General features: G+C 42.9%; 2 protein-coding genes across 5 annotated transcripts in view; both read left to right on the top strand.

The window, feature by feature from the left end:
* LOC103618380 (transmembrane 4 L6 family member 1) overlaps nucleotides 1-2,354 on the top strand; it is a 16,040-nt gene extending 13,686 nt beyond the window's left edge. The window contains exon 6 of the mRNA XM_008636776.2: nucleotides 323-2,354. Within this exon, the coding sequence (XP_008634998.1) occupies nucleotides 323-343 (21 nt within the window). The 3' untranslated portion in view covers nucleotides 344-2,354. The remainder of the gene's footprint in view (nucleotides 1-322) is intronic.
* A 2,217-nt stretch (nucleotides 2,355-4,571) lies between these two features.
* Nucleotides 4,572-14,893, top strand: LOC103618396 (high affinity choline transporter 1). 4 transcript variants are annotated; one of them, XM_017738220.1, is made up of 9 exons: nucleotides 7,394-7,891; nucleotides 8,475-8,588; nucleotides 9,649-9,773; nucleotides 10,187-10,342; nucleotides 10,812-10,960; nucleotides 11,487-11,630; nucleotides 12,604-12,757; nucleotides 13,584-13,801; nucleotides 14,235-14,893. In XM_017738220.1, exons 3-9 carry the CDS (start codon nucleotides 9,761-9,763, stop codon nucleotides 14,754-14,756), a joined length of 1,356 nt encoding a protein of 451 aa, XP_017593709.1. In that variant the 5' UTR covers nucleotides 7,394-7,891; nucleotides 8,475-8,588; nucleotides 9,649-9,760; the 3' UTR covers nucleotides 14,757-14,893. The 4 variants fall into 4 exon arrangements, with proteins under 4 accessions (XP_008635013.1, XP_017593709.1, XP_017593707.1 ...); XM_008636791.2 differs by lacking the exon at nucleotides 9,649-9,773 and having other exon boundaries at nucleotides 4,572-7,483; XM_017738218.1 differs by lacking the exon at nucleotides 9,649-9,773 and having other exon boundaries at nucleotides 7,394-7,483; nucleotides 7,787-8,588.
* Nucleotides 14,894-17,775: the final 2,882 nt, after the last annotated feature.

Here is a 17,775-nt window from a genome sequence, read left to right as displayed (position 1 = left end):
TTTCTCATATTTTCCTAAACAGCAGACCAGTACAACATATTAACATACTCACTTGCATGGTTGTGTTCCTATTTAAGAAGCCTTTTAGATAAAGTTTAATGACCCTCCCCAGCATATGTAAGTGAGAGACAAAAAATAGAGACGTTTTTAACTGGTCAAGAGTAGTAAAATTGTTATTTTGCAGAATGGAAGAAAACATCTTCCAAGTTTCATTCATCACTATTGCTTCCTTTTCCTTGTTTACTTTCATTGCACAAGATATTTGCAGCATCAGATATCCCCTGGAATATTAATTAAACATCTTTCATTCGTTGCCTTTCAGACAAATATTTCTGGAATGTGAATGACCTACAAGAAATGCCAAGACAAGCCCCAAGCTGCCGATTCACATGCAATAAGGATAGTGCACTGTACTGTATTTATGGGGGGACAACAAAGAAAATCCAAAATGTTCGGATGTTTCACAGGGCAAAATGATTTTTTTATAAAGAAGTCAGGGTGGAAAAGGGCTAGATCATTTCAATCTGAGACTCCACATTTTCATCTCTCTAAACATACTGCTAAACCTCAGGTACTGGCAAAAACATTAATTTATCTGGTCCTTACTGCTGTACTTGTGTACAAAGCACAACAGTCCTCAGATAAAAGATCATGACTTGCCCTCTCATGTTATGTGGGAAATGGAACTGTTGTTAATGTGTGTATTTATCAGCTGCATGAAGCAGGTGCTCTCTGGCTGATGTAAATAACCTCCCATCCCCCCCAGATCCCACCGTGAGCTCACCTGTCTGTTCCTATTAATTTTAGAATGGGGCACTCACAGATTTGAAAGAGGATGAGCAGAGAATGTATCGAGCATTCTTTGAGACACTGCAGGGACAACTGAAGAACACGGTTTTCAGCCTTCTTCTGCCACCCTGGAGCCAGATCCACTTGCACCATTTGGTAGTTTGTTTGTCAGAGCCCAGTGCACTTCTAAATCAGTTCTTCAGGAGCATGAGATCTGTGGCAGCCTTAGAGGAGCATTTGGGTCAACACAGACAGTAGGGTTTGCAGCAAGAGTTTAGAAATATCTGGTTTAACAAAAGGGTGAAGAACCTCACCACCAATTTTGCCTTGATGAAACTGCCTAAGAATTTCACTAACTTCCACACACGTCCGTAGGGCTGTTCTAGAACAGAGCACATGGACTAAGGAATTAACTAGCCAAAGATAAACAAAGATACAGATAGTAATTATATGCAGCTTAGTAACAAATAGAAGATATAATCTGAAGGCAACAAACTGCATCAGTTTTAGTGTTTTTGCAACAGTAATACCAACCAGGAACTGCATAATTCCTCGTCATCACTAAAGAGCAAGATCTTGATCTTGAGCTAATGTCCATGACTGGGAAATTTCAGAAAATTCATCATTTTAGTGACTTCCTCAAAGGTGAATTCTTGGACATGAACTATCTTTGTCAGCCAAACCGTGAAATAATCTTTACCCATCCATGTCTTTATGCAGCTATGAAAATATGAATATATTTAAAGCACTTGGAGCCTACTTTTCAGAGAGACATTTATGTTTTCTCGAAGTTGTTCATATTTCTGCACTGTAGCATGGGAGCAAGCTCTTTAAACACACATTGCAGACATATGTAGCTGTTTGTGCTGTCCTCTAATGCAGCTTGCAAAATGCTTCACATTCTCCTTTATATAAAATGGGGAAAAAATGCCAGTTGCCTAGATGAGAAGCACATGCACCTTGGAATATAGTTTCATCCCTAGAAGCAGGAAATTTAACCCATAAAACTTAAAAGCACCTTCTGTAAAGAAGAAAGCGTTAAGACTTGTTGAAGTCTGCAATCATCACTAGGTGCATCCAAACCTGCCAGGTGGCTTAAAAAGCTCATGTTTGTTGCCAGCAGTGAAGCCTGGACAGTGCTACCACATACAGCAGACAACAAACCAGGATAAGAGTTAAAGAGGCAGCGAGAAATAAGGATATTCACATGTAGTCAGGTGGAGAGAGACTCCTTAATTAGCACGGGGGTTCTATGAACTCTTCACAGTCCCTAAATACTCACCCTCCCTCATCCCTTAGTTTTGACTCCTTGACTCTCACCTCTGGGATAAAGCCAACTTTGGCTGTGCTAGCACCAGGAGGGGAAGAGATCCCCATGGACACACCTCCAGCACAGAAAAATAAGTTCACTGTGCTGCTGCCATCTGCTTGTTCCAGGCTGTCCTTCCCTGGGGATGTTTAGTGTCATGTCTCTGTGCTCCTGGGAACACCCTCTGTCCTTCCAACTGTTTGACCACTGGCCTCACTGATATATGTAAATATTAAATACTGCTCTTCTGAACTTATTTTCTGGCTTGATTTGTGTGATCTGAAGGACTTGTGAGTTCAAACTACCTCCAATAGGAAGATAAATGGAATAACAGAGAAAGTGGAGTTAAATTGTCTAACTTGAACCACCACAATGAAGCCTCTTCTAGGGTAAGCATCAAGATACGTAGTCCTTGGAGAGAGGGAACATTCCCCCAGGCCGCACTGAAAGCGATGCCTAAGGCAAGTGGGAGGCATTGCCTTCCTGGGCAAGGTTCAGCTGCCCACCATGGACAGGAGCCATTTGAAACGCAGCAAAGAACCCACTCACAGATGTCCAGAGATCCGAGAGTCTCATCTGGACCTAACAACACAAAGCTGTGGATGACCAAAGCAAACACCTGTCTCTCGCAAACACAAGGCTGCTAAAAATTTATTAGTGAAAATATATAAAGCTGACTAAAATTAGATGAAATTATTTCAGCTCATGCTTTTTTGGATCCCCCAAATCACATTTTACATTATTTAAAGCCTGTCCTCAGAAGGGTCATCAGAGCCTTCTCCAGGAGCTGGCCAGCACATTGTAACAGGGGCAGCTCCTCATGCCGAGCGCTGCGGGGAGACCTGCAAACTCAAGCTCTTCTGGTGGGCAAGGCTTCAAAGGAAAATGTCTACATAATACTAAATACAATAAAACCTTTGATTTCAACAGAGAGTTGGCTTGACTGAAGATAAGATATCATGCTTCAGAATTAGGATTACTACAGATTTTAAGGTATTAGTTTGGTGTTTTTTCCAAAATGGAAAGAATTCTTTCAGGGAAATCTCCTAGCAAAGGAAAAGAGCAACTTTGTCCTTGAAATGTTTTTTGTATTGTATAGATGAAGAATTTAGTAAAACTAAGGAACTGATAATATTGTTCTATATCTATCTTTTCTCTATATTCATCTTCTATCTATCTCTCTGTCTGTCTTTTCTGTGTCTGTTGACTTAGCCAAAAACTACCCAGACATAAAGACAAAAATATTTGTTTCATTTTGATATTAATTCACTGTACAATCTCACTACACAGACTCTGATAGAAGGACTTAAATATGTTGGGTTTGCATCAAATTATCCCTCTCTGTTCTGCATTTGAAACTCACACAGGGGATCACTTGCAATTAGAACTGATAGGGATAGGAATTGTGATAAGAATAAAACTTTAGACCAAGGACATCACCTGAAAAATGTAAATGTTTGGAGACCAACAGCCCAGAGTTTCAGCTGTCAGGATCAAGGACACAATCCAAATACCTGGGTTGGACACCACAGACTAGTTCATACCCTCTCATTTCAAGAGGAACTGTCAGTTCATTTTGATGCAAATGGCTCAGATGCCTCAGGCGCTGGTACTCGATGTTCTGGACTTTTTTGGCTTGCAGAGCAAAGCAATGAGAGGTTGATCCTTGCAGACCTCAGAGTTCCACGGTCTCTGCTCTACTGTCCCAGTCCCAGTCCTGTGCCTCTCCTCCCAGGTGAACCCTTCTGTGCAAACAAACCTAAAAAAATCCCAAAGGGAACTAAAAAAAAACCCCAAACCTCTCCAGACTCTCAGAGTACTTTATTCATCTCCCACAGAGCACCAGCTCTTTGGGCTTGTCCCTTTCCAGAGGAGTGATGAGGACAGCCACCCTTCAGATATGCCCTTCCCTGTAGGACCTCTGTCACCCGGCAGCACCCCTTTGTCCTGATCCCACGGGCCGCAGAGAACCATCCAAAGCCCATCAGCAGTAATGTAACGTATTTATCCCAGAAAGGCAAAGCAAAGGTGTGGCCTTAGGCACAGAGGCCACTGCTTTGTCCATTTTTATTTCTTCCTGTCAGCCAGCTTCAAAGCTGAGTAGCTGTAAGAGCTCACTACAGTGCAGATCATTTCTACAATAGATAGAAAACTTCACTGGTACACAGCACTCCTCACTTTCTTTCAGGCTTTCCTCTGTTCTTATCTACAACCCATGTCAGAGTCTGTTCCATCAAGGCCAACTAATGAGGTGTAAGAGTTAAGAGCTCAGCAGAGTATTGCAGAGTCACAGAATGGTTTGAGTTAGAAAGGACCTTAAAATCATCTAGTTCCAACCCCCTGGCATGGGCAGGGACACCTTTCACTAGATCAGGTTGCTCAGAGCCCCGTCCAAAACAGCCTCGAGCAATTCCAGGGATGGGGCATCCACAACTTCTCTGGCCAACCTGTGCCAGTGCCTCACCACCCTCACAGTAAAGAATTTCTCTGTAATATCTAATCTAAACCTAACTTCTTTCATTTTAAAGTCATTATTCCTTGTCCTGTCAATACATGCCCTTGTATAAAGTCCCTCCTCTGCTTTCTTGTAGCCCCATCAGGTACTGGAAGGAACTTGTATCCCCTAAGCTCAGAATCGTTGGAGATACACCAGAATATCCTGGCTGCTATTCCAGGAGGGCATGGTATTTCCAACAAGGACTGTAACCTCGGCTTGCCCAAGTGGACATCTCAGAGGTTTTATAGCATCTCAGGTGACACCAGACATCTCTATGTGAGCATCCAAATCAAGTTCTGAAACATCTACTGGGTACAGTGACACTGCTCTTAGAAGCAACCCTGAGTTCAACAGTCTGACCCTGTCCTTCCTCATCAGACCTAAAACAGGCGAGTCAATTGCCCCTAAAATTGTGTACTTCTCCCCATGGGTTACTCAGGGAGTTTGAAATAGCAGCCCAGCAGCTGGCACCTGGAGCTGCAGCCCCTCATTATGAGCAAGGAGTGAAGCCCACCTCTAAAATCTCTTCATTGGTGAGATTTCTTTATTTTTTTTCCTTAAAATAGATGCATTAGCTGAGAGTGATTTAATGGCAAGACAGTACAACAGATTCAGTGAGGAACTGGTCTTCTTGCTATAAGCTTGTTTTCATACAATCCTTCTTCCTTGCACTGTGTATCAGCAAAACCACTCCCGATTCAGATGAACTATCTTACACATCCTGTTTCTCTAAGTCTCTTTCATCCCATCATGTAATATTTTCACTTTTGTTGTGTCCTACCACATCTGCCCTCCACCCCTCTGGATCTTTAAATGAAGTTTCCCTGGAGAATTTTATGCCTGACAGTTTTTTGGCATTTTTTCCAAGAGATGAAGAAAAGCAGGGACAGTCCAGACATCCTCTGCAGATGTCAAAGAACAAATTCAAATCTTGCTTTGGGCTTGTTGAATTTAGTTGACCCTCCCATGAAGGGTGCAAGGTCAGGTATGTCCTCCCAGGAGTGTCTGACTGCAGAGAAGGCTGAGACCTGGCTGCACTCACCCTCAGCCACATGCACCTTCAACCTTTTCCTGTTCCTGTCTACAAAATATGCTGTGAAACATTTGTTCATAGAAAAAAACTTAGTATGTGTACAGTGTTTTAAAAGATTTTGAAACACCCATTTTGAGCAAGGAAGGCAAACCAGAGACACCAATGTCTCCACTGACACCCACAATAATGGAGCTGCACTTTCTAGGACCTTGTAGCAGGTTCATTTAAGGTGGAAAGGAGTGTTTCTAATTACCATCCAAAAAATGTGCCTTTTAAATGCACAGTGTCCCTTTTGATACTTAAATCACTGGGTCAATTTTAAAAGGCATTACTCAGTTAAAATAGCATTTGGTTATAAATATAAAGGAATATTTCTCCTAAGGTAGGTTAAGTAATCATCTGGTTGTCAGGCTTTTTCATCCCTTTTAATTTTCACTTCTTTTTAAGCACTAATTATAGAGTCTTCCCACCAGATCTGTGCATATCTTACCAAAACCTTTATTTCCCCTTGTACAGAGAGGTGTCACAGAAAACATGGAGTTCCTGCACTTCTCCCCCTTTCTTTCCACAGCCATCACCTATGTGCCTGTGTGTTCCTACCACATCCTGCCAACAGGATCTGCTTAGCCTGTGCCACTGTCCTTTCCATGCACAGCTACCCCTGTCTGTCTGCAGGAGCTGGCACACTGCAGAAAACCTTCCTAAAGATTTGGTCTTTCACTCAGAGTGCATCTGAGAAGAAGACATCTGAGATTTCCCCGTGGAAAGGAGCTGCCTGCTCCACTGATGAACAAGGGTATCCAGGAAAGCCATACGTGTACCCTGAAAAGGGCAGATTTGACATAGAATTGGTTATAAAGAGCCGTACGTGGACAGATGGTAAAGACTGACAGAGCAACTAAAAAGATATCGGTGTGGCAACTCTACAAGAAATGTAACCAGCTTAATTCTGGAATGCATATATGAGGTTTTTTCCCACAATTATTTCTGTTTACAGGGAGTTTCACAAAGTAGTTTCAAAAAGTCTGTATCATTCCTATAGTTTAATTGAAGAGTCCACCACCAGCTCACTTTCCTACCAGTTTCCAATGCTTGCTTTGAGTATCATCATGTAGGTCCTTTCACTGGTGAATGGTAAATCTTCTTTTACTGTTTCCTAGGTTTATTGTGATCATTACTGAGAGTTTGGTTCAGTCAGCTTTAAACAGACAAGTTCTTAGCCCTATCTTCTGCTTTAGCCTTGTGCCTAGAACCCAGAGAAATACGGATTATCTTCATACCATTTCATATCAGACAAAAGATAACATTTCTCCTACTTTAAACCAATCTGGTATTACCCCTCACATCAGTCTTCCATTACGCATATCAACAATAACTCCTATGCTCTTAATCTCTGCTCCTCACAAAAATAGGATTGGATATCTACTGGAGAACGGGGAAGACTGCAGAACTGCCAGTGTCTTTCCAAAGACTGAGACTCTGCATCCAGTTCTCCAGACTTTTGGGTTTATCACTCTGTTTCATACTGCTTCTTTTGTTGCAAAGTCCAGCAAATACTCAGCAGTTTCTTTACAAGGCACCACTATTTTTACTGATTTTTTCTGATTGTGTACTCGATCAAAGAACATTATCATCACGCCATTATTCCTCTCTATAACCTAAATTCAACAACACAAAATGGCTCTAAATATACCAGGCTTAGTATCTGTGAGTGTATTTTTTACGTTAACTTTAGCTACTGGAATTTGGGCTTCCTGGAAAAGCAGAAAGGATCAGCAGAACAGGAACCCAACAGAGATGGCCATGGTTGGAGGCAGGAATATAAATGTTTTCCTTGGATTGTTTACTGCAACAGGTAAGCTTTCTTAAGACTTTAAAAAATTCTTCTTAAAGCACATGTATTGCATAGATCTGGGTGACTTTTCTTTCAAAGGAAGTGAACTCCTTTAATGTCAGGGTAGATTTTGCCTAAGTGTGACTTTAAAGGAGTATGGTTTCATGAATCATTTTGGGATGGATTCTTAAAAACCTCTCCTCACTGAGCAGAACCTAATGTTTATGTAGATTCTTTTAAATTAAAGAGATTCATTTAAGAGTTTAGTTAAGAGTTAAGAGTTTATTTTAAGAGTGACAAAAGAATACAACACTTTTTATTAAGGAGGACTGTGGTCTTAATTGTGAACCAGTTTCTGTTATCCAACATAACAGAAGAATTTTACTCATGGAAAAGTCCAGTTCTGTGTGGAATAAACTCTCATACATGGTGAGCATTGGTCTCTCTCTTAAACAGAGTTTCCCTCAGCTTCCCTTTCCTCTCCTTGCTGCCTGGCATAATCTGAAATTTGCTTCCCTGACCTCTTTTTTGTAAAGGCATCCCCCAGTGGCATTTGCCTGGCTAAGACATTGTTGTAAGTTTGTTATCTGACTGCAATGTCTGCTTGCATTTGTTTTCCCTAATGTCTGCTTTCTTAGGCCCTGTAAGCAATGCTCTTCAAGGAGGGCAATTCTCAAAGGCAATTCTATTTCCTCTAGCAAAACTCTTCCTCTGAGAAAAAAATGTAATTAAAAATGACTCTATTCAAATTGCCTCTAAATGTTTAAACATTGAGCTTTTCCATGCACACACAGATATGAATTCTTGAAGCTGGAAAACTATTTAGAGTGAGATTCTAATACTATTATCTGTAGTCAGCAGCACATCTCTGTATGGGAGAAAACTTTGCAAAGAAAATAGAGGTGTGATTAAATATGTGTATGAGAAAAATGTTTACAAGCTCTCAGTGTCCTACAAGGCTAGTTGAGAATATGTCTCTCAATTCTGACCTCTTTGTCTTCCATGTTTACAGCCACCTGGGTTGGAGGAGCATATATCGAGAGCACAGCTGAAATCGTCTACCTGCCTTCAAAAGGATTATTGTGGGTCCAGGCACCTCTGGGATTTGCCTTGTCCCTTGCTATTGGTAAATAATTCATGTAATTAGGACATATAAGCTTTAAAACTGTATCATAGGAGTATATTAACATATGTAACAGAATATAGGGTACATTTTAAATGTGATTTTGTTTTTTCAGTCTCCTGTATATTGAGAATAAGCATTTCTAATGCTAACCTCTGAACTGAAACATAACAAGTCAGGGTAGTTTGGAGCTACTGTGGAGTTTTGCCTGCTTGTAGCAATTTATAGGACAAAAATTTTATCTGAGAATTTAGAAGAGCGTGTCTATGTGCATATTGCTTTTTTTCACATGGTCTCTAATGCACAGACAATTGAGAGTATTGGTATCTAATTTTTTCCTTGGAATTTCTGTGTGATGAAATAATAGGACTTTGATTTTTCCACTAAGATGCATTCTTCTGAATAGTCTTGTCTCAGGATGAATGGGTTGTGCATCCAGCTTATCCCACTTTATAGCTGCTCTCTTTTTTTGTTGAAACTAAGCTAAGTGTGCAGTGTTCTGTACCTGAGTTGCCATTTCTAACTCAGAGAATTACCGGACTCGTGCTGAGGTTCAGCTCTCTTGCCAAGACCAAAGTTGCTTCCAGGCCACACTGTGTTATACCGTAACTCTCTAGGGACACAGGATGATGAAAGCAAGGAGACCTGTGCAGACCTTACACGGGACTTTCTAAAAGAACAATAACCTTTATTGTCAAGTCAAAGAAAAGAGTCCAACTGACGTGAATATGAATCAGGCTTGGACATATATTGCCAGCATTGCTTATGTGAGTAATTCTTACTAATGAAACTGAAGAGTGCAGGTCTGATCCTGCAATCTTTGCTCAGGTCAGTGGTGCCCAGACAAGCAGTCCTGTTGGCTTCAGGGTTAGACACAATACATATTCTTTGGTTTTAATGAGATGGCTGCACATCTGAAGTCTAATATTTATGAAGTATACTATTTAGATGAAGGTGGGTGGGACTCTGCTCAATGTGCAGATTAAAACAATATAGTTCTGGGAAGAGACAATGAAGCCACCAAAATGAAAAATGTAACCAGAAAAGGACCATGTATCCACAGGTTGCATCACACGACCAAGGACAAACTTTGCCTCCTTTTTAGCCAAATATGAGTCTTCAATGCCTCACTCTGTCTACTGACATCTTCCACAGGATGCTTTTCAGAAAACTTTATGTCTCAGATTGGTAGGTCATTGGGGATGGAGAGGAGATTATATATGGGTGTCCACTGAGCTAAATTCCTCTTACAGTCACACAGATATTTTATGCTGTTTGGGGTGACATAGGGGTCTTCCTTGGCCTCCAGTAGCCACTCCAGAAAGATGTAGGCATGCCAAAAGTGCCTGGTCATATATGTCAGCTGTAAGCAGATACCCTTTATAAGCTGGGACCTCTTGAATGGATGAAACCCCACTTTTAGCAGGTGAATTTAAGCCCCAGTGTCTGGTTGGCTGCATCATTCTCTAAGATCAATTATGTATGAATTCCATGCTCACTAGGTGGGTCTGAGACTCAAATACCATACTATTCTTACCTCTTTTTTTCCCTGGAGTATAAAACATGCAAAATTCTACCAAAATGTCATTAATTTCTGATAGGTGGTTTCTTCTTTGTAAATCCAATGAGATCCAAGAATTACATGACAGTGATGGACCCCCTTCAAGAAACTTATGGGAACGTGATGGGAACCTTACTCTTCATTCCGCCACTGCTAGGAGAGGTGTTCTGGTTTGCAGCTATCCTGGCATCCCTGGGTAAATACTTGTTTTCCTGTTATATTTGTTAAAGGTCATGTGGACTTGTCAGAGTGTAATACACATCTGGGAATTGTGGAAAGCTGTGCTTCCTGTCTCCTTTTGGGAGGGGAACAAGCATTTCTCATTTCTGGAAAACACGTTTTCAGGCTTTAAACAAATAGGGCTATATATTCATTATATTATAATAGAGAAATCTGCCAGTGTGAGTTTGTACCTTCCTCTTGCCTGTAGGAGAGCAGATGTAAGAAGGCAAAATGCCTTGGCAATGGCAATGCAGCACGGTGAGGCAGTAAAAGCAGGAAGGAAATGTGCTTTCTCCAGTTCCCACTCTGCACACTCTCTGTAGACTGCATTTTTCATACACTGTGTTGTACGGGCACCACAGGAGTAACATATCCTTATTTATTCTGTGTTCTGCATGTACAAAATCTGTCCTAAAATACTTGACTGCTGTCCTTGTCTGCAGGAGCAACAATGAGGGTCATCTTGGATATTGGAGGCTCTTTGGCTATCACCATCTCAGCATGCACTGTCATACTTTATACTCTACAGGGAGGCCTCTACTCTGTTGCCTACACTGATGTCATCCAGATGGTTTTCATTACCCTCAGCCTGGCAAGTCCTGTGCATTTCTTTGTTACCAGTTTTCTAACTAAAGGGAAAAATCCTGCTCTTATTTTTGGCATGTCTCAGACCAAAATCAACTTCCTTCACCTACAGGTCCTCTTTAGGAGAACAGGTTTCCTGAAAAATGTTACAGTCTTTATAAGTCTTTGTACCTTATGCATTTCAGACTGTGCTCACACAAGCCATTGGCCTTGCTGGGTGAACACAGAAAGGTCTGCACAAAAGTGAAGTTTGCAGAACCTGTCCAGAATCATCTTGAATGGAGGAACCATCTCAAATGGAGAGAGATCTGTCTACAGAAAGTACCAATTAACCTGAATTATAGACATGTTCTTGATGATGCCACGAAACACAAACATGTAGATTTAGAGCAAGGAAGGGGGAGAAAGGAAGACTCTAAGTCTAGGTTTAATCTTATGTAACTTTACGTTCTACATCTACCCTAATTTAAATATCTGTTCTCCAAGAACAAGGACATTGGGAAAATGGTTAACAATTTCCATTTCTATCCTAGTGGATCTGTATCCCCTTTGCCCTGGTGAATTCTGCAACGGAAAGTATTTATTACACTGCAACCCATCAATCTTACCAAGACCCTTGGATTGGGAAGATAGAAAAACACTATCTTGGAAGATGGCTGGATGACTTCTTCTACTTGGTACGGAGTATTTCTTGGACAAGTGGTTGGGGGGAGTAATTGTGTGGGGACTTTCTGTCTGGAAAGTGTGTGGGTTCTTCCAGCCAGGAGCCCTATATTGCAAGGCCAGTTGACAGGGGCTGGATGTGTAAAACCATTCCTCAGCACCCCCTGCAGCAACCTAAATGGACTGGGGAGACCCAGGGCTCAGCTATGGGACGAAAAGAAGCAGTAAGGACACTCCATCCCTAACCCACATGGAGGAACATACCTCTTGAGTAAGACCATCCAAAGAGTCAGTTTCTCTCCTGGCACCTAAATGAGTAATTTCCTACCTTTTGAGATGCTTGTCTTGCAGCCTCAATAGTGTGCTTTTAACATAAGTGTGTAAAGTTCCCTCTATTTGAAAAAACATAATAAATTAAAATGACAAGACTGCAGTTCATCAGCAAGCACAGTGCCATTGGCTCCAGTGCACGACACAACTTTTGAGTTACCAATCTAGCCAAGACTACAGGAGGTTTTTCTGCTCTTACTGAACTGATAATAGTGACACACAGAAGCTTGTTTGGTGAGGACAGAATCTTCAGATTTTATCTGATTAATTTTGTGCACTAAGAAAGTGAAAATTGTGGTTTTATTTTTCATTTTAAATGCAAAATACCTAAGTTCGGGTAGATTTATTTACAAAAGTTGCATTCCTGAAAAACTTTTCCTTTCACTTTCTCTGTGCCTCACTCACCATTCCAAGGAACCATTTTTCAGCTTTCTCAGTCTGCTTTACCTGCTTTCATTTAAATTTCACGTCCTTGGCAATGAAACCAAAGGAAAAGGGAATTCTCAACTATCAGAAATATCATCTTCAAGAGGTTAGAGCTGGGCAATATTTACGCATTTGAAATGAGAATTTGATAACACTAAAGATTATTGTGGATGATGCCGTACATCAGCCAGCAGCCTGGTGGGTACCACTGGTAACCTATGAATGTTTCAGGTGCTTGGGAGCATCCCGTGGCAGACTTACTTCCAAAGGGTGCTCTCTGCTGCCTCGACAGGACAGGCAAGGCTCATCTCCTACCTCTCTGGACTCGGGTGCTTTGCAATGGCCATCCCCTCGGTGCTCATCGGGGCAGTTGCAGCATCAACAGGTAAAATGAATCGTTTGTCTCTGAGTAATCAACATGTTTTTGGCAAAGGTGATTAAAAGAAGTCCCGATAGAGACCTCAAATTACCCAGGCCTGTGGCCCTTGACACCAAGATAGGTGATCCGTACCAGAAATGCAGAGCCTTCTGAGGTACAGTGCACAACTACTTAAAGACATTTAAACAGCCCCAAGATTTGTTTAAAGCTATTTCCTTATGATGAAATGACTTTTCACAGACCTTACACTGAGGAAAGATGAAGGCAGACTCTCTAAAACCCTGTATTTTAGAAGAAATTTTATGCTTCCTTCTGTTAATGCCTTAGACATGTAAGACCCAGGAATATTACTACAGATTGTTAATAAGGTTCTTGCTTGAAGGAATCAAGAAGTTCAGTCTTGTAAACTCACAGCCTTCATGCAGGGGATCAGTCCTGTGTTGGCTGTGAGCAAGGGTGAAAGAGCAGCCAGATCACTGAACATTTAAGGAAATCAGCTGAAGTCATGAGTTCATCCAATTCCCTTATCCTCATGAGCAGTGTCTAGAGGTTGACCTTTAACTGAGCCAATTCTGGAATCACACAAAGCATATGTAATTCTATAGATGCTGCTGAGGAAAAGGGAAATCTTTGATCTAGTGGGAGCTGCAGCATGCTAAGGGGAATCACAAAAGTTCACAAAAGAACCCAAAAATTAATCTAAGTCCTAAAATACTGAGTGGATCTCAGTTCTTAGCCCTTCTGTGACTGGCCCCTGTGAAAAGGCAACTTCAAAGACAGCAGAAATGTCCACAAAGGATTTGTTGTGACTTTTCCTTGCCTTGTTTTAAAGACTGGAATCAGACAAGCTACGGTCTTCCCAGTCCATTCGAGAGAGGGGAGTCAGCAATGATACTGCCACTTGTTTTGCAACATCTCTGCCCAGCGTATATCTCCATTACTGGTTTGGGGGCCATTGCTGCTGCTGCGATGTCTTCTGCAGATTCAGCTCTTCTCTCCACTGGCTCCATGTTTGCTCACAATATCTACAGGAAAATCCTGAGGAAAAAGGTACCTGGTTGCAGCATTCAGCAGTTTTGTTGTCAGGAAAGACAGTCTTGTTTCAAGGCTATTTCTAAACCAGTCTGTGGCTGAAGGTGTGTGTCCTTCAGCTGCTGAAGAGATTTCTGGAGATAGAGCTCCAAACATAATCCAGGGGTGTTCGTATCCTTGGTAGGGGTAGCAATACCCCATACTGGTGAGCTTTGCTCATTCTAACATGACTGGTATAAAATTTGGGCTAAGGTGTTAATGGAAACAGCATAAAACCATGACCCTTAAAGTCAGAGGGCACCTCCAGGGGACCCTGCTTTGCCTGGCTGCTGGTGGCAAGTAGTGCCTGAAAGCATCAAGGGCTTGGCAAGAACCAGCCCAGGCCAGTGCAATGCTGGGCCATCCTGCCAGAAAACACTGTGTCTCTAATGCTGCAATCTCTGCTTTACAGGCTTCAGAGACAGAGGTGTTGTGGGCCATGAGGACCTCCATGTTGGTGTTTGGGGCTGGGGCTGCTGGTCTGGCTTTTTACTCCAGCTCTGTGTATGACCTCTGGTTCCTCAGTGGGGAGCTGGTGTACGCCCTCCTCTTCCCCCAGCTCTGCTGTGCCCTCTTTGCTCCCAGCACGAACACCTATGGATCAGCTGCTGGCTTCTTGGTTGGGCTCCTGCTGCGGCTGCTGGCAGGGGAGCCTGCCCTGAGCATCCCCCCTGTCATCCTCTACCCAGCCTGCTCCCTGGTGAACGGGACCTACAGCCAGCTCTTCCCCTTTAAAACATTCACCATGCTTCTCACCTTGGGCACCATCCTTGCCATTTCATACCTGGCCAAGGCTTTGTTTCAGAGAAACCTCCTCCCTCGCAGCTGGGACGTTTGCAATATCATGGGGGGAACGAGCATTCTCATCCCCTTGCAGCAGGTGGAGAAACAGGAGTGTTTCCCAACCACTGCACTAGAAGAGAAACACAATTAAATGTGGGGCTTCATTTGAAAGGCCGTGATGAATTCAGCAGTTAGAGTATGGCACAGACAGCATCACTCTCCCCTTTGCTTTCTCCACTAATGATTTATTTAAAGTCCTCACAGAGAAATAAAGAGGCGTTCTCTTCATCCAAGGAGAATATGTGAGTTTGAATTCAGCAGTGATTAAAGTCACATGGTGGTGGAGTACAATCTTGTGGTGAGGACCACGGGACACCTTGGGCCCCAGCAGTGGTTGCTTCAAGGTGCCCCTGGTATTCTACCAGAAAGCAAAGCTACAGTTCTCCTCCAACACTTAGGGTGCTCCCAAGTCACATACTTTTCTCACCACAAAGAAGACAACTTAATGTCTGATAGATTGGGTATTCTTGATTAAAAAAAAAAAAAAACCAAACTGGTGAGCAGACCTGTTTCCATTACACAGCAAGGGGTTTAGCATAATCATCCCTGGAAAGCACATCACACCTCTAAAAACACAAATTAATGAAAGCAGTGCAACTGCCACAGCAGTCCAGAAGTAATATCAGTTCTGCACCATTCCTTGTATACTTTACAAAGCTCTCCTTCATACTGCAGAATTTTTTCCATGTGTCTCTCCCCACTGCAGTATCTGCCAGTGGATCCCTCAGCCTGGGAATGTGTGAGACATCCCCTCTATATGATCTGGTAGGGCAGCAGCAGGTAAGCAAGATAAAGCAACAGCCCTTAACTATTCACTAAGAAAGATTTACATAGCCACCATTTACAAAAACTTAACCAGATAGAAGAACAGAGGTGCCAGAGAGACTATTGGGTGAATTTTGTCTAAAACCTGGTAAATCATTTGTGTCAAAGTTTTACCCTAGCAGAGCAACAGGATGCTATGTGACATACACAAACTGGTGTGTGAGAACTCAGAGGACTGTGATGACAGAAGGGTGCTGGAAACTGATCCTAATCTTTCCTGCAGGGACACAAAATCCTAAAATCCTGAAGGCAAGATCCCAAAAGATTCAAGTTACCGATGAGTACAGAAGAGCCCCCAATACCTTGTCTGCATAAATTCTTAATGGCTTGGAAGACAAGAAACCCAGCTAAATAGTGATTTTGGCCTCTAGCCTGAAGTCTGATGGACTGAGAACATCCCCCAGTGAGATGGATCATTCAGATGTGAGCTGAATCGAAGATTCAGGAGGACTCTGTAGTAATGGCTCACAGATGGCTGACATTCCCTCAGCAGCTGTGCAGCATCTTACCAGGGGTCAGTTGCAATCCACCCACAACAGCCAGCAGGAACCACACTCACAGTACCTTTCCAAAGTTATTGTGGGAGCTGCTGTGAGTGGAAACACCTGGCGCTGTTGAAAGGAGGATATTTACTAGCATAACCAAAATACCCTGCAGCAGAGCAACTCTCACAGCCAAGTGAGCTGCTGAGGTGAAAACAAGGTGCTGATCTATGATTTACTTCCAGCATGTGCATGCACAAGGTGAGAAGCTCTGCTGGTGCCACCATGCATTTCTGCAGCAAGCTGAGCAAGGAGCCACAAGACTCTGAATTGTACCAAGGCACCTGCCGTGGCTCAGGAGGAGGTCTGTCAGCCCTGCACTCTAGATACAGCTTTGATGACTCTGCTCCCTGTGGGGATCATTCATCTCTTTTACAACATCCATCCTCAGCAAGGTGGAGATTCTGCTCCTCATCAGAAAAATAGCACATAACCTTATGTTTTGTGCTAGTGTTAGTGAACACCTGGGCACACTAACCTTCCTATGCACAGCAGTCCTGTTGATATACTTTGTTAAACCAAGACTGGAAATTGTCTCCCATGTCTCGGAGATTGCCATGAAATATTAATTATAATGTGTCTAGAAAAGGGAAAGAAACTGGTTTAAAAATCAAAAGCGTTGCCATTGACTATGGTCCCAGGCAGTCACCCACTGGAGTCTTTCACACAGCAGTGATTGAGTGGGAGCATGTGAGGTCGTGCTTAGCCAAGGGAGGCACCAAAGCTATCATTACCTCAGCGCCAGGAGAACAGGGCTCTCGTTAAATCACAGCTGCTGTATGCTGATTCAAGCATACTCCCCTGAGAGATTTAGGGGTGACCTAGTTTGGGGACCTGTCCATCCCACTATGTGGAGCAGGAGCAGACCAAGCTGACATGCTTCACTTGATCCAGGGCACAGACCTGCTGCACGACCCAGGTAAGAGTGAAACCCCAATGTCCTCACGCCAAGGTCATCACCCTGCTTCCTGACCATAGAATCATAGAATGTAAAGGGCTTGGAAGGGACCTTAAAGATCATCTAGTTCCAAGCCCCCTGCCATGGGCAGGGATGCCACTTACTAGGTGAGGTTGCTCAGAGCCCCATCCAACCTGGCTTTGAACACTTTCAGGGATTGGGCATCCACAGCTTCTCCAGGCAACTTGCTCCTATGCCTCACCAACCTTTAAGTAAAGAATTTATTATCTAATCTATAAATACCCTCTTTCATTTTAAAACCATTGCCCCTTGTCCTGTCATCTGCTTATATAAAAAGTCCCCTTCCCTCTTTTTTATAAGCCCCCTTAAGGTACTGGAAGGCCACAATGAGGTCTCCCTGGAGCTTTCTCTTCTCCAGGCTGAACAACCCCAAATCTCTCCAACTGTCTCCATAGGAGAGGTGCTCCATCCCTCTGATCATCTTTGTGGCCTCCTCTGGACCCACTCAGTGCATCTTTCCTGTGCTGGGGACCTTAGAGCTGGATGCAGCACTGTGGGTGGGGTCTCACCAGAGCAGAGCAGAGGGGCAGAATCCCCTCCTTCACCCTGCTGGCCACACTGCTTTTGATGCAGCCCACGATCCATCCCATACAGCAGCTCTGACAGGCAAATGCCTACATCTGGAGATACCTTTTCACTCCACTGTTGTGCTCAACTTCTCCTGCTTTTACCCTGCAGAGACCCAAAGTTTGACATTAAAGCCTTCCTGTGCTAACAGGCTTGGCATGGCTGGCAATAGATCCACAGCTTCCTGAGAGAGCCGC

Source organism: Corvus brachyrhynchos, unplaced genomic scaffold, assembly GCF_000691975.1.
Source record: "Corvus brachyrhynchos isolate BGI_N302 unplaced genomic scaffold, ASM69197v1 scaffold117, whole genome shotgun sequence".
NCBI lineage: Eukaryota > Metazoa > Chordata > Aves > Passeriformes > Corvidae > Corvus > Corvus brachyrhynchos.
The sequence above is the reverse complement of the archived record's forward strand: the minus strand, read 5'-3'. Positions and strand labels throughout refer to the sequence as shown.